The sequence below is a fragment of the Salvia splendens genome, chromosome 2 (genome assembly GCF_004379255.2).
Source record: "Salvia splendens isolate huo1 chromosome 2, SspV2, whole genome shotgun sequence".
Classification (NCBI taxonomy): Eukaryota; Viridiplantae; Streptophyta; class Magnoliopsida; order Lamiales; family Lamiaceae; genus Salvia; species Salvia splendens.
The window spans coordinates 29,232,201-29,258,872 of record NC_056033.1 but is presented as its reverse complement, the minus strand read 5'-3'; the positions used below and the strand labels follow the sequence as shown (position 1 = coordinate 29,258,872).

At 39.3% G+C, this 26,672-nt stretch overlaps 5 protein-coding genes and 1 non-coding gene across 7 annotated transcripts; 3 read left to right on the top strand and 3 right to left on the bottom strand.

Annotated features, from left to right (window-relative positions):
* The first annotated feature begins 2,368 nt into the window (after positions 1-2,368).
* Positions 2,369-7,197, top strand: LOC121792121 (mitochondrial substrate carrier family protein B-like). Its single transcript, XM_042189943.1, has 7 exons — positions 2,369-2,764; positions 5,076-5,252; positions 5,348-5,497; positions 5,884-5,985; positions 6,112-6,182; positions 6,265-6,332; positions 6,567-7,197. The coding sequence occupies exons 1-7, from the start codon at positions 2,579-2,581 to the stop codon at positions 6,803-6,805; spliced, it is 993 nt and encodes a 330-aa protein (XP_042045877.1). The 5' UTR covers positions 2,369-2,578; the 3' UTR covers positions 6,806-7,197.
* A 122-nt stretch (positions 7,198-7,319) lies between these two features.
* On the bottom strand, positions 7,320-9,246 carry LOC121792119 (ABC transporter G family member 23-like). Its single transcript, XM_042189942.1, has one exon. The coding sequence runs from the start codon at positions 9,244-9,246 to the stop codon at positions 7,348-7,350; it is 1,899 nt and encodes a 632-aa protein (XP_042045876.1). The 3' UTR covers positions 7,320-7,347.
* Positions 9,247-9,400: 154 nt separating this feature from the next.
* Positions 9,401-13,556, bottom strand: LOC121792118 (serine/threonine-protein kinase ATG1c-like). 2 transcript variants are annotated; one of them, XM_042189941.1, is made up of 13 exons: positions 13,050-13,556; positions 12,692-12,812; positions 12,567-12,625; positions 12,346-12,410; positions 12,110-12,203; positions 11,965-12,045; positions 11,770-11,878; positions 11,571-11,643; positions 11,170-11,489; positions 10,705-11,054; positions 10,243-10,537; positions 9,942-10,012; positions 9,401-9,856 (listed from the first exon to the last, which is right to left on the bottom strand). In XM_042189941.1, exons 1-13 carry the CDS (start codon positions 13,284-13,286, stop codon positions 9,617-9,619), a joined length of 2,115 nt encoding a protein of 704 aa, XP_042045875.1. In that variant the 5' UTR covers positions 13,287-13,556; the 3' UTR covers positions 9,401-9,616. The 2 variants fall into 2 exon arrangements, with proteins under 2 accessions (XP_042045875.1, XP_042045874.1); XM_042189940.1 differs by having other exon boundaries at positions 11,170-11,495; positions 13,050-13,555.
* Positions 13,557-16,755: 3,199 nt separating this feature from the next.
* TRNAV-CAC lies at positions 16,756-16,829 on the top strand. The gene has a single exon. It is a non-coding gene; the product is annotated as a tRNA-Val (tRNA).
* LOC121764016 (PRA1 family protein A1-like) lies at positions 16,825-19,380 on the top strand. The gene is made up of 8 exons (XM_042160111.1): positions 16,825-17,195; positions 17,334-17,374; positions 17,464-17,542; positions 17,675-17,761; positions 17,835-17,923; positions 18,008-18,079; positions 18,155-18,278; positions 19,064-19,380. The coding sequence occupies exons 1-7, from the start codon at positions 17,038-17,040 to the stop codon at positions 18,256-18,258; spliced, it is 630 nt and encodes a 209-aa protein (XP_042016045.1). The 5' UTR covers positions 16,825-17,037; the 3' UTR covers positions 18,259-18,278; positions 19,064-19,380.
* Positions 19,381-20,444: 1,064 nt separating this feature from the next.
* Positions 20,445-24,707, bottom strand: LOC121764007 (uracil phosphoribosyltransferase-like). Its single transcript, XM_042160104.1, has 13 exons — positions 24,476-24,707; positions 24,266-24,364; positions 24,084-24,162; positions 23,336-23,394; positions 23,027-23,104; positions 22,710-22,791; positions 22,374-22,422; positions 22,098-22,159; positions 21,683-21,750; positions 21,193-21,248; positions 21,047-21,094; positions 20,836-20,946; positions 20,445-20,680 (listed from the first exon to the last, which is right to left on the bottom strand). Exons 1-12 carry the CDS (start codon positions 24,605-24,607, stop codon positions 20,895-20,897), a joined length of 864 nt encoding a protein of 287 aa, XP_042016038.1. The 5' UTR covers positions 24,608-24,707; the 3' UTR covers positions 20,445-20,680; positions 20,836-20,894.
* Between the last annotated feature and the right edge of the window lie 1,965 nt (positions 24,708-26,672).

Here is a 26,672-nt window from a genome sequence, read left to right as displayed (position 1 = left end):
CGTCGCCCGTGCCGCCCCGTCACCCGTGCCAGCCCCGTGGCCCGTGCCGGCCCCGTCGTCCCGCCTCTAATCTCGGCGCCATCATCTCCAATGGGTGGCATCCCCAAATCGCGCCGACATCCATCGATGACATCCTTCAACATCCTCTTGTACACCGGATCTGTCGTGCTATGCCACATATGCATGGTCCGGACAAGCTAGTCGTTAACTGCGCGCGGGCGAGTCTGTCGATATCTTCTGGGGGAGCAGGGGCCTCCGATTGGACCTCGAACGACCCGCTGCTGCTTCCCCTAGCCCTCCGCTGCGCAACCTTTTGCCCAACCGGGCGACGACGGCGGCGAGAGTCTGATTGAGGTAGCGGGGACACTTCGTCGGCTTCTGGGAGCTCGTGCGAACCAGCAATGCTGCTGTATTCACCAGAAGCGTTGATCTTCGTCCGCTTCGCCCAGCCCGATTCGACTCCCCCACAAAACTTTGGGGAATCCTTCACCACGAGAAAGGCCTCCCACTGATCGAATTGTTTGAACTTCAAGGCTCTGTCGGGGTACTGAGCAAAGGCACGGTTCCGGACATCCTCCTCGGACATACCGCTGCTTGCCTGGCGGAGATTGTTTTGGTAGAGGCCCGCAAATCGACTAAGCTTAGGCCACAACCGCTCCCACTGTTTCCGGCACTGTTCGGGAACGCGATGCTTCGCCCCATCCGGTTTGTGTGTGTGGTAGGCTTCAGCGATGCGATACCACAGTTTGGCAATATGTTGGTTGGCACCGACATAGAGATCCTCGACTACTGAAACCCAAGCTTTCGCAAGCGCGACATTTTCCCACGGGCTCCATACCGTCCTCTTTCCCGTCTCATCCTCATCCTCCTCCTCCGCCACCGTTCGCGAGGAAGAGCCCGGGGCTTTCCCCTTGCCCTTGCCACGTCCCTTCCCCCTGCCTGGAGTCTCCCTGACTGGAGATAGCCCCAACTTCTCTAAAGAGAAAGTTTCCAAGCTGGTGAACTGAGTCTCCGGAACATAAGTGGAGGGGGTATCAGTAGACAGCATATCGATAACTGGCCGATAGACAGCGTCCGCTTGTGGGCCCCTGCCACCCCCTCCCCCCGGCATCATCCCCGGCATCCCCATCATATTTGGGGTCATGCCCCCCATCGCCATCCCCAGCCCCGGCATCATCATATTTGGGGTCATGCCCCCCATCCCCATCCCCGCCATCATCCCCAGCATCATCATATTTGGGGTCATGCCCCCCATCCCCGCAGCCCTGGGCATCATACCACCCATCCCACTCATCCAATTGTACATATAAGGGGACATCATCCCACCCATTCCACCCATCCCCGACATTGTCGGAACTGTTGTCGCATTTCCGCTAACGTTTCCCTCCAGGTCGATGGGAAACGCCGGAGTCTGCGACTCGCTCGTGGCAGGGGAGTTCCTATCGTTCTCCATTAAGTAGAAATGAAATTTGTAGTAAAAGAAGAGAGAAACTTGTTAACACAAGTGGTGCGAATGAAATGAAGTTCAACGAGCCGTATATATAGAGTTTAAAAAAAAAATTAATTACCGGACGTCCTACCCACTCCACAATGGCGGACGTCCGCCCGCCCGTCGCCCGCACGTCCGAGGACACCCGACGTCCTCACGGGACGTCCGTATCCGACCTTCGACGCCACAATGGCGGACGTCCCGGTCGCCCGTCGCGGACGTCCGACCGGACGTCCGCCATTGGTGATGCTCTAAAAGTAGAAAGGGCAAAACTGTCTTTTAAGGTGTAATACATTATTGAGCTGATGATTAGTAGTGGTGAGGATTGTTTTGTTTATTTATTCCCAGTAATAGGCGAACCCACCTATTGGGGATAAGCTAATCGGGTTCTGCTAATTTCCACACCAAACCAAGTAATAAACAACAACAACAACTACTACTCCTTCCCATCGACCAATCATTGGAACCTATCTTCCACAACTATTTTTTAATTCAAACTTTTCGAATACTGTGATACCGGTTTTTAAAAGAATCTTGCTTGCCCTTCTCATTATTACTAGTAACTTTAATGTAGTTTACCTATGTCTACCCTTTTCTTTCAGAATCAATGCAAACTTCCTTTTTCAGTTAATAAAAGAAGAATACTTCCCTAAAAGAAAAAAAAAGAAAGATGACATAATTAAAAATTAAATGCGCTTTATTGCAGAAAGGGTTGCAAGTGTATAGAAGAATATTCAAAATGGGCTTTGTATTAAAAGGCCGATGCAAAGTTTAGTCAATCACAAGAAAAAGAGGCCCAGGCCTGGCCCATAATTCATGTGGTGTGAAAGCTCTTAGCTTTCAAATTTCAAGTTCAACGTAATATTCCACGGAATCAAATTGGCACCCAAACTAGGGCTTTTCCACTAGGTTTTAGAAGTATACCATTTTCATAAATCAGAGAAATCTCCGCGAGGAATGGGGAGTTCGATTCGCTTCTTCGTCGCCGTCAATCTCGAATTGGATTTCCCTTCCACACGCTGAAGATTTTAGGGGACTTCTGTGGCGTTGTTGATTAGGTATATTTTTTGTTGATTCTGGTTTGAATTGATGGAAGCTAGAGTTGGAGTGGATGGCGGCTCCGCCGCGAGGAAGTTTCTACACCAACAATCGCGGCCGCAGCAGCCGCAAATATCGCAGATTGGCACGGTTCCGCAGCTTCTCGCCGGTGGCATCGCCGGAGCTTTCAGCAAGACATGTACTGCTCCTCTAGCGCGGCTCACCATTCTGTTCCAGGTAAATTACGTCTTATCCATCCCTCACTCTGTTTTATTGCTTAAATGGGATATTTCTTTTTTTGTTCTAGACTAAAACTTAGATTCCGTAAATGTACTAGAGTTTTTTTTTATTCCAGGTTTGGGAGAGACGCATTCTCCTATTAATGAGACGCATCACGGACATGCGTTTTTCATAAAGGCGCATGAGGGACATGCGTCTTTCTATTTTTCCGAAAATTTTTTAACGACGCACAACCATCGTGCGTCTTAGGCAGAGACGCATCTCCCTCATGCGTCGCTCATTTTTTTAACAAAATCATTCTTGGTTGTTTCTCTTTTATAGAGATATCCTTGAATGTTTTATGTTTCACCTTCGATGTGAGACAAAATCATTCTTGGTTGGTTCTCTTTTATAGAGACATCTTTGAATGTTTTATGTTTCACTTTCGATGTGGGACAAACTCATTCTTGTTGTTCTCTTTTATAGAGACATCCTTGAATGTTTTATCTTCCACTTTCGATATGGGACAAAACTCATTCTTGGTTGTTTCTCTTTTATAGAGACATCCTTGAATGTTTTATGTTCCACTTTCGATGTGGGACAAACTCATTCTTGAATGTCTCTATAAAACATAAAACAACCACATGAACATTTAGCAAACATCTTTTCCTTCTTTTTCTTTCATTTTCTGTTAGAATAAAATTGATAGTTAAGTTAATTATACTCCTAAATACGATATTAATCAGCAACACTTTTCTAGGTAAATTGACTTTTCAAAAATAAATAAAATGAAAATATACAATGAGCATATAAACTCATTATAAGTTTTAGTGATGATAGTTTAATCATGAAACCAACTGTATAAACAAGTTATCAAAAACGACTTATGAGCAATTACTCTTTTATTCAATTGGTTGTTGTGATGAGTTTTATATCATGTAATTTAATATTGAAACATTATATTTTGTAGTTGTTTCATGTTTATTATATTTTAATATTGATTTTTCTTTATTATATAGTGCTATATTTTTTGTTTATAATTTTCATATAATGATATTATTTTAATTTCATTTAATTAGTTTATAACTTTAAATCAATGTTTCAAAATATCTTAGTCGGTGCATCGCACGGGTGGTGTGATACTAGTTTTTATAATAAAAGGTGAGTGAAATAATTTAGTGGAATGTGACGACTACCTACCATTTTGAGTAAGAGTAAACCACGATTTTTAGTCGTGAACAAATTAAAATAGTAATCTAGCACTGCTAATGACGGGCGGAGGATGTATTTATTAGTGATTGTGGCCTTGAAATGAATAGCTCAGATGAAGTTTGGAAAGAAGATTGATGCTGGATACATCAGTTAGAGGCTTCATCAACGTCTTATAGTAATTAACTTGTGAGCTAGCTCCAACAATTACATCAAACTCAAATTCATCTTTGAGTGGAACATAAAACATTCAAGGATGTCTCTATAAAAGAGACGCAACCAAGAATGAGTTTGTCCCATATTTTTGAGTGGAACATAAAACATTCAAAGATGTCTCTATAAAAGAGAAACAACAAAGAATGAGTTTTGTCTCACATTGAAAGTGGAACATAAAACATTCAAGGATGTCTCTATAAAAGAGAAGCAACCAAGAATGAGTTTGTCCCATATCGAAAGTGGAACATAAAACATTCAAGGATGTCTCTATAAAATAGAAGCAATCAAGAATGAGTTTTGTCCCACATCGAAAGTGGAACATAAAACATTCAAGGATGTCTCTATAAAAGAGAAGCAACCAAGAATGAGTTTTGTCCCATATCGAAAGTGGAACATAAAACATTCAAGGATGTATCTATAAAAGAGAAGCAACCAAGAATGAGTTTTGTCCCACATCGAAGGTGAAACATAAAACATTCAAGGATGTCTCCATAAAAGATAAACAATCAAGAATGATTTTGTAAAAAAAATGAGCGACGCTTGAGGGAGATGCGTCTCTCCTTAAGACGCATGATGGTTGTGCGTCGTTAAAATTTTTTTTCAGAAAAATTGAAAGACGCATGTCCGTGATGCGTCTCATTAAAAGGAGACGCATGAAGGTCATGCGTCTCTCCCAAACCCGGAATAAAAAAAACTCCAGTACACTTACGGAATCTAAGTTTTAGTCTAGAACAAAAAAAGAAATATCCCTTGCTTAAATTGGTGAGGAAAGTTGTAGCCTGATAAGCTTTACTGAAAGAATCGACGTTTTATTTTTGTCCACTAATTTTGTTGAAACTTAATTTTATGACAGTCTCACGTTTCTTATTATATTTGTCTTACAATTTTTTTAATCTCATGGTAGCTGCAAGGCATGCATTCAGATGTTGCGATATTGAGTAAGCCTTGTATATGGCGCGAGGCCTTACGGATAGTTAATGAAGAGGGTGTTAGGGCATTCTGGAAAGGGAATTTGGTTACCATAGCTCATCGTCTTCCTTATTCTTCAGTCAACTTCTATTCTTATGAACAGTACAAAAGAGTGAGTAATTTTATTTAATTGAGCATATTGCATTACTATCATGGTTGAAGCTTGTTCACGTGCTGACAATAGAGGTATTTTCAATTGCCTGCCAGATTTTGAGATCAATACCCGGTCTTGAAGGTAATGGAGAACATCCCCGTGCAGATGCATTTGTGCATTTTGTAGGTGGTGGCTTGGCAGGAATGACTGCTGCGTCTGCTACATATCCTTTGGATCTTGTCAGAACAAGGCTGGCGGCACAGGTAAAGTTTTACAATGCTGAAATTGAAGCATGACCTGTTTATGTTTAGCCATAACCTCTGGATCACTGAAAATGAAATACTAGGAAAAAAGTAGAAAGAGAAGAAATGTCACAAAAATGAAGCTTGCACGACATCACTCTAGAACCTCAAATATGTATAAAAATGTTTGACTTAATTTTGTTCAGGATCTTGGTTTGCCGATGTTTCCTTTTTCTAGTGGCGATATGTCTTCTCATAATTATACCTTGTAGTACCTTAAAACTCTTTCTCTAGTTTGAGATAGTGGGGGAAGCATTTTGACCCTAACTGCAAATTCTTCCTCGTAATACTCATCTTTTGAATTATTAATTAATTGCAAACCTTGTTTTTTCTTTTGAAAATTGTAGAGGAATACCATATATTACGAAGGCATTAGGCATTCAATTCGTACCATCTGCCGAGATGAAGGTTTTTTTGGCCTGTACAAAGGGCTAGGAGCAACATTATTGGTACCTTTCCTTGCCTTTAAACATGTCTTTTTTCCTTTGCCTTAAACATTATTGGTACCTTTCCTATACCATTCAGACTTCCTATAGAGAATTCTGATTTTATTTAGTTTATCATTTGGGCTACAGGGGGTTGGGCCCAGTATAGCGATAAGCTTTTCAATTTATGAGAGTTTGAGATCTTCCTGGCTCTCTCACAGGTAAAAGAAACTTGGATATTTTACTTCAATTTTAGCCACCATTTTTGTATATAAATGGGCTTAAAATTCTTTATTTGACTAGGCCTGATGATTCTACTGTATTGGTGAGCCTTGCTTGTGGTAGTCTTTCTGGCATTGCGTCATCAACAGGTGAGCCTTGCCTGTGGTACCTTTCCTGTTTTTCTTGACTATGATACAAATGTGGTCAAAAAAACTAGTTCAACTGTATCATTAAGTCAAACTTGAATTGATGCTACACATTAGATTTATAAGCAAGCAAGTCCTTATGTTCAACACCTGGTAACTTTGTACTGCTCAGCTTGGCCAGTTGTCCAAGTCTGAAGGTGAAGAATGCACTAACTTGATATACTTGTTTGGCTGTAGCGACATTCCCTTTGGATCTCGTAAGGCGAAGAATGCAATTGGAAGGTGCTGCTGGTCGAGCCCGGGTATACAAAACTGGATTACTTGGAACCTTGAAACACATTATCCGTTCTGAAGGCCTCCGTGGAATGTATAGAGGGATAATGCCTGAATACTACAAGGTTGTTCCAGGTGTAGGCATTGTTTTCATGACCTATGAAACATTGAAGAAGCATCTAGCACAAGGGCCTTTCAGTTAGTTCGATCACTGCATCTGGTCATGGCTTACCAGTTCAGTTGTCAACCTCATTAAACCCTTGGCCCTAAGGGAAGAGTGAGGGCCAGTTTTGATTTAAATTGTAAGGAATGTTACTAATATAGGCAGATAACTCTAATCTTCCAAGGACGGCGATGTCTCAGTGTAAAGTCTATTGATATTGTTGAATTTGGCACCAATGATTTACTGTAGCGAACATTTGTTGTAGTTTTAGGTCTTCCATCTTATTGATGATATAGATCATCAGTAGATTTTGTTATGATTATTTTATCAAATGTTGTCACACTTGAAACAGTTTTGTATGAGCTGAGCTCTTCAGCTCTGTTGGTTTGTATTATTACAAGTGAGATGATTTAATTCATTACATTTTTTCAATTGTTGTATTATTCAATTTTCACCTGTGAAGTTCATTGATGTATTGCTTCTTTGAGGATACCACGCTTATAGAAACAACATGTGCCCTCTCGTCAACTTTGATACATATAGAAGCAGGAGGCAAAAAAAAGTTGATTTGGTTTTATTACATTACAGATCTGTCTTGGAGACCTTCCGGGTAAGAAGAATCCAAGAAAGTATCCGATACAAAACGAAGAAAGCGAGCATGATGGCGACGTTGATCCATCTGGTGTCCTCCTCCAGTCCCCTGCTCTTCAACACATCTCTCCCGGTGAGCGCACACACGCCAGACCTTGTCGAGAAACACTCGTCTCTCTCACTCCAGTACTCGTTGAGAAGCAGAGAATCAAGAGGGTACCTATAAAGAGACACATAATACATGAAAAGCCAGTATTTGGGGATGAACTCTCTCGGGATGAAGTAGCCTGAAAACAGAAAGAATGCTCCCAAAGCAGTGCAGATGAGAGAATTCCCGGATATGAAATCTGGGGATATAACGCTCAGAAACAGCACCAGAGAGCTCGCCATCAGCACGATCAGCCACACAACCAACGTGAAAAACAAGAATGCAGAATACGAAGGGTTGAGCCCAACAATCCAATACAATGGCACGGAAAACAGAATCGCCACCACAAACAACAAGGGAAAGAAGATGATGGTGTTGGCGATCAAGTAGGAGGACACTCTATACGAGCCCCTCGATGCCTCCTTCATCAACACACGCCTCTCTTGAAGATAAATAGGCAAAGCTTCCACCGTTGAGGACAGTAGAAAGCTCAGACTAAACGCGAATAGGCCTAATCTCTCTGCAACTCCGCCTTCGTCTTTCCTTACTCCAACATAAACGCTCCCCAAACCCAACCCTCCAACAAGTGCTTGCATCGTTCGAGCCAATAAAAGCTGCTTAGTTCTGTAAATAATCTTCCATAACCTAACACACAACACCATTATCTCATATAATTGCCAAACAAATGGATCACTGCCTACTTCCTTCTTGGCTCTTTCAATCTGCAGCATTGAATACGTATTCGTATTCTGCCTTCTCGAGTAGGACTCCTCAAGAATGGACACCATCTCCATTGAGAACTCGAGCGGGTTGATCTGTGGTGGGATCTTGAACCCCTGCTTCGTGATGGCTAGCTCTAGAGACTGGAGCGAGCCGTGGTGGACAACTGAGCCGTGGGAGAGGATCAAGAAGTTTGGAATGCGTTGGAGGATTCGGTAACTTGGTTGGTGAATAGAGAGGATTATAGTCCTCTGCCTGCCTTGAGCCATGGAAGAAAGCAGCTCGACTACATGGAGAGCCGAGCTGCTGTCGAGGCCAGAAGTTGGCTCGTCGAGAAGCAAAATGGGAGGATCATGGATCACGTCCACTGCGATGGATACTCTCTTCCTCTCTCCTCCAGATATGCCACGGTTGTCTTCGTCTCCGACAAAAGTGTCAGCCACATGGACGAGTCCGAGCTCTTGCATCAGGCAGTCGACTCTGTCTTCTCTGTCGCGAGCACTCATCTCCTTTAACCTGAACTTGGCACTGAACATGAGTGTTTCTTTAACCGTAAGGAGAGGGAAGAGGGTGTCTTCTTGAGCAATGAAGCCACATATCTTTCTAAGATGTTCTTGGCTGGGCACGATGCTGTCGTTGAGGACGATGATCTTGGGATCAAAGTCTCGGTCACGTACCCGGCCGGAGACGATTCTAATGAGGGTGGACTTTCCCGTTCCGCTGGGGCCCACGACCGCGAGGATCTCGGAGCTTCTCGCGACAAAGGAGACGGATTTCAGAATGTTGATCGGTGGCTTCTTAGCGCCCCCGGAAACGAGGGTGGAGAACCATGTGTTTTTTTGAATGGTGTAGGATAGGTTGGTGACTGTGAGTTTGTAAGGTGTTTGGGTGTGGTGGTGGGGTGGGGAGTGGTTGGAGGAGGACTGGCTGGTGGACTCCTCCGGCGAGTCCGACGTCGAGAAGAGCACCGCAGAGTCATCTTCTATGGTTGCTGATGGTGGTGGTTGGAAGCATGTAGCCATTGTTGAATGCTACAAAGATGATTTGAATTTAAATGGAAATGGAGAAGAGGAGGTTGAACCAACAAAGGACTATTGCAGCATGAGATGACACATTAGGCTGTGGTTGGTCATCCATGGAGGTTGACTCTCTCTCTCTCTCTCCAACACTTAATAGTTATGACTTCAAAGGAAGCGTAAAATAAACTCAAGAAAAGAGCCATATAGGCTTACAACGTCTGTACAAATTTGGATTTTCAAGAATAAGTGTGAATATATATACATACAGCACAGGCATGCTTTAATGTTGCTAGGAATTTACAAAAGGAAAAAAAGGTAAAAATAAAATATAAAGAATTGAAATTAATGTGATTTTCTCGATACGGCACCGGTTTCAGGAAGAGCTAGGATGATGATCTCCCTTCAACATGCCAACTTTTTGAGACCTTGAAATGTTATGCCTGTTCATGATGGCATTAATGTAATTCTCGACCCGGTATCGGTCCGAGTTGGTGAGGGAAAATTGAGGATTCAAAGCGAGGCACGGTGCCTCCACTAGAAGAAACCGGAATAGGTGAACGGATTTTGAGTAGAAAATCACAGCACTTTCAGTATCACCCATATATTCATCAACCTGCAACCAATCCACAAATATTTTGGGTAACTTCTTCAAAACTTTAGCTTTTCATGGATCTAGCAAATAACGAACTAATACTTACTGCTCCGTGTCTCCCCAACGCTAGTGCAGATTGATATATCAATTCCATGGCATCTGGGATTTCCTTATTTCCTGAATCAAGAAACTCGTGATTTCGTCACTGAATAAATTATAAAGCATATATCTATCTAGTACATGGATATGAATACAGAGATGGCAAATGGAATAGCTTCAAATCCTTGTCAATTAGCTATCCAATGAAAGAGCATGTTGTACTTTCATATTTCAGGTTTTTGATCGTGGGCGTCTATGAGCCTAAAACTCTTGCATATGGACAAGATTAATAGGGTTGGTCCTCGTACCAGGCTCTATTACTTTCGCAAGTTCCTCAGCGTGCTCAACTTCTTGAAGAAATGCTCTCTCTATCTGTTCGCTGATGTTAACTGGCCCATGCCTATTCGAAATATTATTAAGAAACTCTTCACCAGATGAATTACGCTCAGCCTGAGAGACTTCTCTCGATCTTGTATCATCATGACTTGGACTTCCATGCATAGCTGAAGCTGCATGAGTGTGACAAATGTGCAAAGCTTGCTTCCATATAGCAAGAATAACGAGCTGAACTGAAAAGGCTTCTAGCTGCATTCCTCCCTTGATCTATCAAATGAGAGCCATATTTTTTACATACCTCAAATAGGAAAGTTGGGAGATTCAATATGTTATATAGGTGATATAAAATGTACATCTCAAACTAATGACGATATACAAATTAGTGTAATAATTTAGCAAGATTGCCTTGGTTCAGTCAAAGTTCGTTAAATTACCTTGTCCTTTACTAACTCTCTGATGGCAGCTGCAAAGCGCTGCAATGAACTGATCCGTATCGTGTAGTCGGTTGATGGCAGCTCTAAATTAACTAAGTTATTCACCGATCCATGTGAAATCTCAGGAGCAGATAGAGGACTTTCTATACCTTGTGCACGGTCAAATTTACCAGTTCGTCCCCCAATTATCGGATATGGAGTAGTGGAAACATTTTCACGATGAGAAGGTGCACTTCCATATTTAGACTGAAAATAACTAGCCTTGAAAGCATGCCCTACTGACGGAATTTTCATTGGAGAACCAGGGACAATCACATAATCCTTGTCGATGGACTCCACCGGATCATCAACTGTCAAGTCATATCAAATTAGACGGAGAAATGAAAAGCTACCAAGTAATATAAGCTGTGCTTAAAGAATCTATGCCACAACAGAATCATAGTATAAGATTATAAACATAGCTACCTTTTTTAGGATGAGTATCTAGTAGTAAATCAAGGTTCATGGTTTTAGGAGACCCCTTGAGCTTTCCTTGGCGGCTGTCTACTCTGGGCCCAGTAATATCTTCTTTACGAGGAGAAAATCTCTCGTGCGTCGACTTCTTGGTGGTTGTTTCTGGGTAAGATGGACTGACAATAGTGCCACTGGATTCTTCATCTAGACTAAACGGTAAACACTCTTCATGCAAACTTTGGGCTGTATTACATTCAGGTAAACAATCTTCATCAAAGCTTTCATCTGTATTCCCCTCAAGAGGGAAACCATCTAAAACTCTTTCTGATTGCCTGTTTCTGCAAAAGAGAAGTTTGCAAAAGAAAAGAACATATGTATTATCATGATCGAATAAACTTGCATATTGTATTCACCTGAATGATTCATCAAGTTGTCTTTGAGACAGATAAGGATGGTTAAAAAACTCCTCAAATGTCAACCGCTCCACTGTATAAATAAGGGTGTCAACAAATTGATATGTTTATTTTTTTTTGATAAAGTAACCATACAATTTTCATAAATTCTGACACTATTCAAAACCAGATTTTTTTTATTGGTCAAACAATGGAATACCTGGATTGCGCCGCAGCAATTTTCTGCACAAATCCATGCAGTGTAGACTCAAATCCTTTGCCTCAGGTGGGAACTTCAAATCAGTTGCTTTAATGATGTTCTGGAGCAGCTGTGGAATGCAGTTCGGACAATGTTTTGTTACAAGGAAAACACAGCTAAAAAGCTTCGAAGCAATCAAAATCTAAGATAACATACCTGTATCTGGTTAACTCCTGTAAACGGAGTTTTCCCGGTTACAAGTTGGAATAGAATGACACCAACACTCCAGAGATCTGCCTGTTTTATTGGGTTAATGCTAGGAGTAGGAGAGGATTAGAATATGTGAACTATTGAATGCCACCTTAGCATCATATCTCTGGAGCTGCATTATTTCGGGAGCCATGTACAGCGGTGAACCACATAAAGTTTCTGCAAGGCCTAAAGGTTGTAGAGATCTGGCAGAACGAAAGAATTTTTTGTTTCGAATTCAATCTTTACATTGGTAATGTACCCATACAAGTTACAGGGAGTAAATTTATGCTACTATTTCATCATATAATGACTACAAATACAAGATTCAAGAGAAAATAGGCATGCCTTGCAAAGCCGAAATCAGCAATCTTCAGGATGCTGTTGTCACCGTTAGATGAAAGGAGGAGATTCTGTTCAGGATTCAGGCACACCAATTCAGTTCATAACAACTATTCAAATTACGGTTACATTTGGAATTATTGATATACGTTTTTGAGTTGATAAAAGACTATAAGAACCTCACTACAGAGATAAAGTAAGTTTTAAAGTTTGTTTCAAATGCACACCTGAGGCTTTAAGTCCCGGTGTATAAGATTGTTTTCACGGAGAACTTTGAGGCCCTCGGCTGCATATCATTAAAATCATGAAGAAACCCTCGGCATACAGAAGAGGGAAAAACAATAAGTGATACCTAGTTGCTGCATAAAGCGCTTCGTAGTTGCCTCCGAGATTCCTCCTTGGAGCCGTTGAAGATGAATTGAAAGATCACCTCCTCTGCAATACTCCAAAACAATGTACATCTTTCCTGGCTCCTGAAAATATCGCAACAAATTGACTGCTGCGCATAAGAATGTATGGTGACATTAATGGAAAACAGGACATATTGAATTTCACTTCGCCTCCAAAAATCCTTGCTTTAATAATCATTTTATGAGCTTTTAATCTGAGTTTGAAATCCATCAAGTGAGACTGACATAAATTGCACAGTGGCAGTAACCTAAGAATGAAAATCGATGAACAATTCGAGGGGAGAAAGGTAGGTTTAAGACCTCGAGCATGTCGTGCAAACGGATGATGTTGGGGTGATTGATTTTCTTAAGAATGACGATCTCGGACTTCAAGCTGTCCTGCAATTTGGGGTTCAATCGAGAGGTAGCGATCTCTTTGATGGCGACTTCGGTGCCGTGGACGCGGTGGCGCGCGTGCCACACCGTGGAGAACGAGCCCGCCCCAATCTGCTTTCCCACCACATAATCCCCCACCACGTAGTAGCCCCTCTGCGCCATCGCGAACTAAATGGAACATCCAAACATGGCCTTAACTCTGCAGAAGACAAGAGCAAATTGAAGTATGAACAGGAAAAGGGAAAAAGAATTTGGCTGTTTGTTGCTCTTTTTTCCTAATCCTTTTGGCTTCTTTTTCGCCCTTTTTAGTTTAAGCTATGCGGATGGGAGAGGGATGAACTAGTTAATCGACAAAAATTAGAATTGTTGCTGCTAAGTGTTGAAGAATGAAGTTTCTGAATGCAGTTTCCGATTTTTTTTTTGTTATTTTGAAGTAAATAAATACTGAACAAAATTCTTTCTTCACGTTACACAATTCAACTTACATAAACAACAATATTGCTTATTTAATTAATAATTGATTAATTTTGGGTCAGAATTGGGGTGGGCCGAAAAAATTGTCGTGCGGCTAACCGGGCCGCGCATTGCAGGAGGGGGCGTAGTGGTCTGAGATCGGGCCAACAGTGCGGCCTGGCCCTGAATACCGATTGAGTTGAAGTTTAGATGTTAAGAGCATCAGCAATGGATGCGTCAAAACCGCGACGCCGATTTTTCGCCGACGCCGGTTCTGACGCCGAACCATTGCGACCGGCGTCGGTGAAAATTGGCGTCAACTTCGGCGTGGCCATGCCGATTCGTGTGACGACGCCGATCCTCACGGCGCCATTGTAGGCCCCGGATCGACGTCAGACCGACGTCAGATTTTACTTTTTAATTTTTTTTTCGAAAAAACTATATATACGCGCTTTGAACGTCATTTTCATTCGCACCACTTGTTTTAACGAGTACTCTCTCTATCTTTCTTAAATTATTGTACTTTTCAGACCAGCCAGGTGTCGACGCTGGCTGGCCGAAGAAGCAGAAATTGAACTATACCGGAGATTATAGCGGCAGCAGCGGTGGTTCGATAGACCTCCTCGAGACGGCCCAGGAGGTCCCGACCCCTCGTTCGTTCAGTGAAGAAGGGCTGGGCGACGACGGAGACGAGGACGGCGACGAGGAGTGATTTTTTTTTACTTTTTTAATTGTACTTTTTAATTTTTGTACTTTTTTTAAAATTATTGTACTTTTTTTTAAATTAACGTACTTTTTAAATTTTAATAGTATTATTCGAATTTCTCGTATTTGTCTCGTAAATTAAATTCTGTATGTTGATACGATTGTAAATTAAATTATATAATTGTTATTAGTGATGTGGATAGGTAGTGGGAAGGCTATGTGAGGGCTATTTGGTGTCCAGTTGATGTGACATGAGAATTTTAGTGCTGATGATGTGGCAGTGTGAAGGCTATGTGAGGCTATGTGAAGTCCAGTCTCATTGTGGATGCTCTAAGAGGTTGAGGGAGACGTTTATTCAATTCTCCCAAAAAAATCGCAGCACACTTATTTAATGTTGTGTGACATAAACACCCTTGCGATGCAACTACGTATCCCATTGTAGTAACCTGGGTTCATACAATTTAGGGACGGATGTAATGTAGTTCCACAAGTTGCAGATGTCTCACATCAAAAAAAAAATTTATACATGCTATTTTGATCATTAATTTCTAATTTTTATTGAAATATCCTTATATATTGTCCCTTCTTATATTCTTAAAATATATTTTTATATATTTTTGAGCCATCCACAGAATTCCTAGCTCGTTCTGATACAATTTACACAATACATATTAAGATCCAACTGTTGTTATTGGAGGGATGTCATTAATTTAATAGTGCAAGGATCCTAGTGCTCTCCTCAGTAGCGGATCTAGAGGATTAGAGGGTGCGACCATCCCCTCCCAATCATCCGGAGAGCCTAATCGATTCCTAGAGTCTATAAAATATAGTGTGATTGCCCTCCTCCACGTATAGAATTTCAATACTCCCTCCGTCCCAAGAAAGTTGAGACAAAACTTTTGAGCACGAAGATTAAGAATTTATATTAAATAAATAGGAGAGATGAAAAAGTAGGACAAATAAGAGATAGTAAAGTAAATGATGTAATAAAGTAAGAGTGATCAGATGTTTTGTCTTTTGTTAAAAAAAATGACTCAACTTTGTTAGGACGGACTAAAAAGGAATAAGAGGGAGGTGGGAAGGAGGGAGTAAATGTTATACGAAATTAGTAACTCAATCGTAAGTTGTTAGTCTAACAAAAAAGGCCTATGATTCAACCCTTTATACTATATCTATTCATTATTTCTATATTTTGTTAATGGGAAGTGAAGATGGATATGTTTCCCTTCTTTCTTTATCTATTGATATAGTATTATACTCCTACTTCTTATCATCAAAATAAATCTAAACTTTTTTATGTAATAAGGAGTGAAAATGGTTATATTCATACATTTTTTTATCTATTCAATCTTTCTTTATTTGTAAATTAATATTACTTCTTATGATCAAAATAAACTATTAAAAAAAATTATGAAATCTAAACTTTTAATAATTTCCATATATTGTATTTTTCTTATGAGTAAAGGCTAAAACTGGTCCTGAAATATATGACTATTTTACGATTTTGGTCATAGACTTTATCTTTTGAATTTTTGCATCCTGAACATTTCAACTCAGATCACAATTGGTCTTCCGTTCATAACGGTCAACGGGTTTAACCCAATTTTGACCGATTAAAGCTCTTAATTATGATTTTTAACTCACTAATTATATCATTAATTATTATTCTAATTTACTCCTAATAAAACAAAACAAATATATTAACAATAAATATATTAAAAAAATGAAATTAAAATAACAAAATGAAATTAAAACAAATTCCCTAACACTTAGCCAAAAACGAATCGTCTTCTCCCTCTCCCGCGACGAATCACCCTCCATCTCCCCCCTCACTTCGATCGCCCACGAATCCCATTCCTGGATGAGGGATTAGAGTAGTTCTCGGCGAAGCCTTGTAGTTGACTAACTCGTATCTCCGCTGCCACGGTGACCCTCGCGCCTGTCGGTGGACGTTCGAGAGGAGGAAGAAGGGGTTACACTCCAAGCCCATTCCTTCAGATGCAAATGAAGCTCGTCCTTCCACTGAAAATCCACCTCCGTCGAGTGAAAACACACCGACCCTGACTGATACTCGACCGCCACCGCCACCTGCGTCTCAAGCTCCTTATCGTGAAGGTAAAATCTTTAATTAAAAGTGCTTTGATTAGGTTTAATTTGGAATAATTTAGAATATAAGATTTTAATTTCAAAATAATTAAAAATCATAATTAAGAGCTTTAATAGGTTAAAATTGGGTTAAACCCGTTGACTGTTATGAAATTGACGGAATTGTAAACGGATGACCAATTGTGATCCGAGTTGAAATGTTTAGGATGCAAAAATTCAAAAGATAAAATTTAGGACCAAAATTGTAAAATGACCATATATTCAGGACCAATTTTGGACTTTACTCTTTTCTTAGTTAAAAAAAAAACTAATAATTTAGGCTAATAAATATAGCCATAATTTACTTTCATTAAGCCTTGGACATGATGTCTGGGTGGTGTAGTCGGTTATCACGCTAGTCTCACACACTAGAGGTCCCCGGTTCGAACCCGGGCTCAGACATTCCTTCATTTTGGCTTTTGATCGTCTCTCTCTCCTTCTCTTCAAACTTGTCCCCAACTTAGTCCAAACACGAATTCCACCACTCTGTCAGCAGCGTTACCTTTTTCTTCAATCCATTGATTTTCTTTTCTCTTTGTTTCCTTGTCCTCTTCTATTTTGGCAGCTGCTGCCTTGCCTAGGGTTTCTCCCAGTTAATTGTTCCGGGCGGATGGATTGGAGCAACGTCACTGCTGAGGATCTGGTGGAGGCGCTGCGAGAAGTCGACTGGTCGTCACCGCCGCGTCCATTCTCGGAGTTCTTCTCCCGATTCACTCCTCCGCGCTCTTATGCCAAATGGAACAGTCGCCTCAAATGCAACCTCTACTAGTTCGATCCTTCTCCTTATGCTTTATTCTCATCGATTCATTTCTTCAATTTCTATATTAGCTTTCCATTAATTATACTTTTCAGTTGTTATTGAAGAGCAATCCTTACTCTTTTGTATTTATCATCTAATTTTTGCAGTTACCGGACCAATTATTTCATCATGATTGTTTTCATTCTTGGTAAGACAGTGATGGCGGATGATTGTTTGTGTGCGTGCTCACACGATCATTTCATTGCTTGAATTATACTGCTATGGTGGTAATTTCAGGGATGGGGTTTCTGAGGAGGCCGCTAGCAATTGTTGCAGCTCTAATGGCAGCTCTGAGCATTGCTTTCCTAAATGATAGGTATGGATTACATTGTTGCAAGACCTGTGCTTTTTGTAACACAGAGTGCTTTTGATTAGACATCATATGTTTTTTTGGATATGCTGTTTTTGTTCTCTGCTTTCTTATATTGCGAGATATTTGTGCATTTAGCTTTGCAGGCACTTTTAATGAGAAAGTTACAAGAACTGTTCGTCAATTTTCACCACATTTAGCTGCCAAAATGAGGCCTCCCCTTACGTAAGAATTTAAACATCTCTGCAATTGTTTAGCGCTAAATTATGCTCCTAACTTAGGGTTATAATTGAGCTAGGCCTGTTATTCGTGGGCGCCCATCTTCTAGACGATCCATACATATATGTGGATGGCCACGCTGGATATTTTCCTTGGCATTTTCCATAGGTATGAGATTTTTAGACCTATTTATTGGCAATTGTTAAGTAACAGCTTGATGCTGGTAATAATATGTAATACTTCTCTCTGCAGTGAGCTGCATCCTTTGGTTTATCTCTTGTGGCATTGTTACTGTCTTGTGGGCATTCACTGTTGGTCTACTTGGTAAATTTACGCATTAGTTTCATATACTTTTCTGGGTTGAAGCTTTTGTACATCTCTGACCTCTTTCTCTCTCAGCCACCCTCATTCATGCTAGCTTTAGAACGCCAAACCTGAAAGCTCGGCTGAACACATTCCGTGAAGAATTCCGTGCAGTTTGGCGCAATTATAGTGAGCTGTAGCTTGTGGTAGCTGAGCACATGTCAGTTTCTTTACCCTGAGAATAGCATAATATCTAATCTTTACATTTACCTCAAACAATATATTTTTATATGTTTAATTGATTATGATTGCATTTTGTTGCATTACGTATGAAATGGATATCTTACAGTTCCAGAATTTAAAAGTTGCTTAGAAATTGTCAGGGTAGCTTCGGAATTGGTATAGTTAAATTTTGCATACTTGTCCCAGCCAGGTGAGTCTCATATATGGTCATAGTGTTATTTGTGGTCTCCTCAGTTGGATATTAACATATCTGTTTTTGTACAAAGTGCTTCTTGACATCCTTACTTCATTTTGCAACTTCATATGATGTATGATTGTAAGAGTCTTGGGGGTTTTAAATTAAATATACGGCATGGATGTAAAAGCTACCTGTGAGATAGTTTTATACTATCAATGTATTCACCTTCCACTTCTAGGAAATCGAGTATATATATGGTTGGCCATTTCACATTTATGAATATCTACATTGATACATTCTGTTGTAAGGTTGTTTTGAATATCTCTTCTCTGAGAAGAAACATAACCATAGTATTTTTCATTGTCATAAGATAACATGTACATTTGGTTTCCCTGATATATGTTCCATTCCTGTGCTTGGTAAATCTAGAGTTTTTGTGGAACAAGCCAAGGATGATAATTTGACATGGTCAAGCATATCTTCCTTACTTTTTCGATAGTCACACCCGAGTGAACTAAATGAATAAACCTTTGTTCATATTAATCTTCACCATATTGACCAATGAAATACCTCATCCTTTTCAGCTTCCCATTCTACTTGTGGGATTGGTGTGCTTATGAAGATGGTGTGTTATGTTCTCCGGCTCACTTCTGCGTGGCTGTCAAATTCTCATGGAGCATGTTCTGCAAATATTACAGATAGAACACTGTAAAACTGTTGGATTCCTTATGGTTTAGTATTGAGAAATCTTTGGAATTTATATTCAAAGATTTCTTATTGTGTTGTATAAAAGTCCTGTTATCAGTGTATAAAGTAATAGCAACTTTTACCTAAACTGTGTTAGAAACATGTATTTTTGGGATGCTTTTTTGTGGTGTTTTATTGCTTACTGAATTTGTTAGTTTTTCTTGCTTGTGACATTACGAGAATATGCAATTGCAAACATATTAAAGTGCAACCATGAAGTCGGTTGTGGAATGACAACACGTCAACAAGAGAGATTAGCCCTTTTCATAAATTAATTAAGAAAGCATGGGGTCAGACATCAGGTCATAAACAAATGATAAGTAATAAAAAAGCAAAAGAAAAATACTTTTTAAAGGAAATAACAACGCAGGCACAAAACAGGGGAATTAAGAATATATGATCAGCTGGCCTGGCCAACGCATGATGTAGAAATCCTTAATTTTACAGTGCTCTTTTCATTAAAGAACCATTATTATAAGCTCTTTGAAGACGACATCTATGGCGTTAGAGCATGGATTAATCAAATCTACAAGAAACTGCAATTAAATATAGCTGTATGCAATTGAAATTTGGTTGGTATATTAAGGCAGATTTCCGGCAGTATTGCTGTTAGGTCTCACCAGCACTACATGATCATCTCCTAGATTTCAAGAATTAATAATATTACCATGCTACGCATATATATACAGCCCACGCACTCTCAACTCTCAACATTAGATGCAGAGATAATCCTGGATGGGACCCAGCAACAGCTGAGATAACTAAAGGTGGAGGCGAAAGTGATGGGATATTATGAGCAATGGGCTCAAGCTTTGGCCTCAGCATGTGGCTTCATCTTGTTGATTGGTTTGGTTTTCTGTTGCCTGAGCAGCAAGCCGCCGCTTCATCTTGTTGACTGGCGCCTGCAGCTGCGACGGTGGATATTTTGGTGTCTAGTTTGTTTAACCTTCCTGGCTGTTAGGTTATAGTGCAAAGATAGATAAATTAGGGATTGGTTCTTGCTTTACATGTTGTAGATGGATTAGAGTTGGTTCTTTTCCGTTTCTCTCTTATACAGTTCCTTTGGTGTTAATACATTTTTTTCATTAAAAACATTAAGACTATTTTTGACGGATAGAAGAAGTATAAAAATGAGTTCAACATTCGACTATCTTTTCCATCCACTTTAATTTATATTTCTAAAAACTCGTGTCAAACTCTAAATGCAGACGAAGGGAGTACTACTAATTTTAATGTGTGATATAATTATTTGCCATGATTGCCGCAAAATAATTTACAAATATGCAGAGTATAAAAAGTGCCTTACAAAGGTAACAAAATCAAAATAATATAAGGACATGAAATTCAAGCCACATGCAAAATTATATGGAACTGAATGATATTTGTGATGGTAGAAAATATTTTTTTTGTAAGTGATCACCGGTGGGCTTGATTTGAATACAAGGTAGAATTACCTGAAGACAAGACAAGAGTCAATTAAATTAAGTCAGTGACAAAATTGTACTAACGTTTTTCATTGAATGATTTCCAGGTTTCAATGAATTATCAAACTCATTTCTATTCATGAGTAGTCAATAAGTTGGAAAATTTTAGGCAGAGACTGGCGTACCTTGCTTAAAACAAAATTGGGGGTGATGAAGAAAGGGAAGAATAAGCTAAAAGCCAGATTTATGTGCCGAAGCTACGGTCTCCAGCATCTCCAAGTCCGGGAATTATGAACCTGAAAAATGACAATTAGGAAATGAACAAAAATAATAAAAGGAACTCAATGTAAGCAAGCCATGCAGCGATTGATTAGCTCCCTTGAAATATTAGCCTACCCCTTCTCGTTTACGGTAGGGTCAAGGATTCCGGCATACACATGAAGCCTGAGAAACAATAAGAGGGTTACTTAACCCATACCTTGCAAAAGCAAGAATATAGGATCCCAATTTAGTATAATCAGATAATATGTAGTTATATTTACCCGGGGAACTTCTCGCTCAATTTTTGAAGGGCAGGAGGAGCAGCAACAGCGGCTATCTGTATCAAACAATTCATGCAACCGGTGAATATTGTACATGCAGTGGGAAAAGAAAATGTGGAACCAGTGTTGACAGGAGCGCGGGGCACACTGGGTGACAGGCAGGTCGCCTAGCAGATGTGGGTTCTCATTTTCCAGTGATATTCACCAAGAAATTAAGTTGAAGTAGGAGACTATCGGATTTGAACATTAATTATATTTGAGTTGTTTTAGGAAAAAAGATTTGAAGAGTTCAGGCATTTGAAATCGCCCCAGGCTTGCCCCTTGAATATCGCTCACCCAGCCACCTCAGGGCGATTCCTGTCAGAGCCCCGTGCTTTTGGAAACCAGCAATCATTAGGATTTTATGACAAACAGAACCGATGATTCGAACAATGTTATGGCTACAAATGTGAATTAAGATAGAAGCATTTTGTTAACATTGAAAACCAACCACTTTTATTTGCTGATTGTCAACCCCTCGGTCCTTTATCAATTGTATAGCTGCAACTACTGTACCACCTGAAACATTATGAGAAGAAACATTAAACCATATGACCTGAAGTGCACACATGCAGCAACATTGAGATAAAATCCTTTGTGCTCTTTGAATGCTTTAACCTATTACCACATAGCTATACTTTACATAGATTTGCATAACTCCTCTCTATATGTGGCCCACCTAATGAGCTGTACATAGAGAAGGCTTTCTTACAGCTGAAGGGCAGCCTATATTTAGTATGTAGCATTGATTCGAACCGAATACCAAACTGCAGACTTGCCTAAATCTACCTTCGAAGTAAATCTCAGGACAATAAATATTTGTATTATATCAGCAATAACAAATGATGATATCTGAAAATCTATACCTGTTGCAAGCATGGGATCAACAACAAAAACTCGAGAACCTTCAGGAAATTTATCTGGCAACCTGTTTTAAAAGTAGAAAGTCGATTGGACTAATGAAAACCCTGACCTCACTATTCAAAAAAGGAAGAAACTGGAGGCAAATCTATCCAAATGAAAACATTCAATTGAGCGTGCAATTATAATTAAGAGTACAATGCACTAGATAGGGTTTGAAACATATAGACCACATTTGATCTACTTAACCCCACTAAAGTTTTTTTGCAAACGGCACTTACTTGTTCAAATATACAGATGGCTGAAGTGTCTCTTCATTTCTGCTGATGCCTAGCATTATTAGTTCAAATAAAATGCAAAGATCCAGTGAAAAGGCAATTTAAGTAGGATAAACATGAGTTCATCAAAATACAAAATTAATAAATCAGTGGATCAAAGATAATGCATGAGTAGACAACTACATAAACAACTAAGAATTCGTTAAATATGAAACCATAACCAGTGTGCTTAAAAGTTATACCCTCCAAGAGGGAAAAGTGGTAGTTAGTGGTACAACATGCAATGATTGAAATGCAATCTATTTTCTAGTAATCATAAGAAAAACAACATATCCATACCTAAATGGTATGTATTTGTAGCTGGCAAAACTGATGGTGCATGCTCTGCCAAAGCCAGGCCAGCTCTCAATATGGGCACAATCTGTAGGATAATGATTGCCTCAAGTATTAAGCCCAAAATCCAACTACCAAAGCAAAATTATAGCCATAAACTCATACATACGCACGCATGCGCATGCACACATTGTTTCCAACATATTACAGTATAATTTATACCTAAGAACAACAGAATTATATAAAAGGTTGGAAGAGAAAGAAGAATGATGATGGAAGACAGAGTGTGTGTGTGTGTGTTTGAGAGAGAGGGAGAGACTAACTGAAATGGGTTCTCTTGGATCAATAAATTCCACTGCGGTAGCACCCATTGGCGACTGGATCTCTCCGCTGATAGTTGGCTGCCAGTAATTCATAAAAACACAAAACTTGTAACTTATTACCATATGCAAAGATAGATACTCTAGTAATAAGCTTAAGCCTATGCTTGAAATACTTTCTAAATAAACTACAAGTGTTCACATTGCTTATGCAGTCTTCCCATTTCATGATATTCGTGCATTGTCATCAAAGTTATCTCCTTTCTTTTTTACTTCATGTTAACATGTAAAATGGGAGCTGTGAAAGCTAACCAGCCACTCCCTTGATGCCTCATATATCAGCAACCTCCCAAGCTCCGCCATAGCGTTCTCTGAAACAGCACAGTCGAACAATTAAAGAATAAAAAGAAAACGAAACAAACAACAAGACAAGGAAGCCTGCAAGAAGAAACCTTCATGAATTTGGAATACTTTAGCATATTCCACACCTAATTCAGTAAACTACTACTACTAAAGTTCAAGATTCACCTCTTCCAGTGGCGGATCCAGGATCCGGAATCGGAGGGGGCGGAATATATAGTATTAGCTTGATTTAGTGCGGACATGGCTATTATTTTCGTTGTTCGTGGCAACACCGGAGGCAAACGGAGGGGGCGGACATGGTAATTTTACGTCCCGATAAGAGGAAAATAGTCGCACGGATGGGGCGACCGCCCCCTCCTGCCCCCCCTAGATCCGCCACTGCTCCACGTTGATGATTGGCTTGCTAAGTTAATTATTGTTGAACAAAATATCAACTCTTGAGGTTTAGATCATTAATTGTAAAATGAATGCTTCGTGCTAGAAAATTGTTATTCTTTATCTTCAAAAGTAGTCTAGTTCATCTCTCTCTCTCTCTCCTATATATCATGAATATTGGGCATGCACAAAGTTGTAACTGTGTCTGCTAAACAGAGTGCATAGATTGCGTGATAATAAGTATCATGAACTCTAAGTATCATGAACTCTTCTAACCAACGCATTTTTCAAGTAACAAAATTTGAGCAAAAGTTGGACATACTGAATACAGGACAAGGCGTCTGCTCATTCCGAAGAACTGAAATCCAATGCTTAATTAAAGGGTGCGGCGGGACGAACACCTACCAAGTCCAACAACAAACCTCTCAACTCAACATCATACTCAATTCCTCCCTAGAATAAATAATTCATCAAAATTATGAGCATTCAATCACACAAACTAACCAACATTCTGTTCCCAGACAGTGACACACCAGATTTATCCGCCGTCGCTTGACAAATCAAGGTAATGGCGCGGCGTTTACGAAAATCGCAGCTCAAAACCTGATGAGTGCTACAAATATTAAACAATCTAAAAAAGTTTCCTAAAAAAAGTTGGGGGTTTAATTAAGGAAAGAAATGAAAATAGTATTAATGGGAGCGACGTGGACGCACCTTGGGACTAATTATATGAGGAAGCGAGGTTGGATTGAAATTGAATGCGGGTGGGTGTTGGAGCGACGACGTGAAGAGACAAGTATAGCATGGATATCGCAGAACCGGTGAATTCATAACGGCGAAACCCATTTTCTTCAATCCTAAACAATTTTGGAATGTGGGAGGAGTGAATCGATTATCTTTCCTGCAGATATTTCCTTTCCTCTCATTTCGACAAATATAATTATGCAATCACAAAAATAATACTCTATCCGTTCTCATTAATTATGCAATCACACTTTGACAAATGTATTCCCTATGATTTCATGTTAATACAGATATTTTTCGTAAGATAAATGAAGAGAGAATAAAATAGCGCTAAAATTACTTTTTGCCAAAAAAAATTAACTCAATTAAATTGGAACTTTCAATTAGAAAAATGATTTTATTAACATGGAATGAAGTGAGTAATATAAAGTGGTTTAAAAACTAGTGAAATTTGAGTTCTATTTAATATTATAATAAAATATTAGTGAAAATGAGTTTAGAAAATGTGGATCATATAAAAAAAATATTAAAAAAGTAATGATAAATATAGAAAGTATATACTCACTTCGTCCACGAAAAATAGGATTCTTTGTGAATGACACGAGTTTTAATGTAGAATTGGTAAAGTAAGAGAGAAGAGAAAAAAGTAAGGGAAAAGTAATGTTAGTGGAATGTGTGGTCCATATTACTCCCTCCGTTTTTTTAAAATATCAACCATTTCCATTTTGAGTTGTTCCTAAAAAATAGAAACTTTAAAATCTTTCTATTTTAGGGCATGGACCCACAATCCACTAATTCTACTTTCACTACTTTTTCTCTTCCTCTCTCTTACTTTACTCATTTTTCTTTTCCTCTCTCTGACACTACCAATTTTTCTCACTTACTTTACCAATTGTGCATTAAAACCTGTGCCATTTCAAATGTTTCTATTTTTTTAAATACGGGGGGAGTATTAGTAAGAAAAAAGAGAAAAAAATAAGAGAGAAGTAGTGTTAGTGGAATGCATAGTCCATATTATTAGAATGTGTTCTATTTTTCATGGACAACCAAAAATAACAAATATGCCGTATTTTTGGTGGACGAAAGGAGTATAGTATTCTAGAAAAAAAATACTATTATATGTCATCACATGAATGAGTATAGGGCAGTAGTAAAACAATTCAGTTATTAAAGAATTGGTTGATTTCATGAGGCGACATAGGAGGACGATAGAGTAGTTAAAAAATGACGAGTCACCAAAATCATAGCTAGAGTAACGAGAGGGTTTATCCTGACAAGAGGATCAATCACCTTTCTACTCTATACAGAATAGACCAATTGTATAATCGAGACAAACAGAAATGCAAAGAGACACGGAATTTACGTGGTTCACCAACGTTATATTGGCAACGTCCACGGGCAAGAAACGGAGAACAAATTGTATTTATATTGTTTTCAGATTACAGAGTTACGTGCACACAAAGGATATGCTAGACCCAATATAACAATTAGGCCTAAAATAGAAACCGTTTGGCTAGCGTTAAACTATGCAGATTCAAGACATAGTAATACTCATTACAAAAAAAACTAGAAATATCATCGCAAACTTTACTCCCAACACCACAAGTTGGTCGGGGTTGGGGACTCATCTCCATAATCCGGAATACGTCAACCTTGATATTTTCCTCTTCTCCTTCCCACTGATGATTCGACGGCGTGTAATCAACGAGATGCCCTCTTCCTTGCCTTGGCCGTGTATGGCTTTATTGACCTCTTCCTCTCTAGCAAGGGAAGCAAACGTGTTTGAGGATTAGATACCCTCTTTCGTGAAACGTGGCTGCCAAACTTGGTACTCCTACTTCTTCCGTCAAGTGTAACAAAAAATTAAGAATTCAAATAATTTAGAATTGAGATATTCTTAAAATCTAAACCGAAAACTCAATTAGTAGGTAACCTATCATATACTTATCAAAATTCATTTGTTTCATACCATAATGAATTGAGCTAAGCACTTTAATATATATTTATATATAAAAAAAGAAAATATTAATTGTATAAACTAAAATAAAACATGAATTCAAATAATTAATTTTTTTTATCGTGTTTTAACTATAAATTAAGAATCATGAAAATGTCAGTTTTGAGCAAATAATTTATTAAAAGTTGTTCTAAAAGCTACATGAGAATT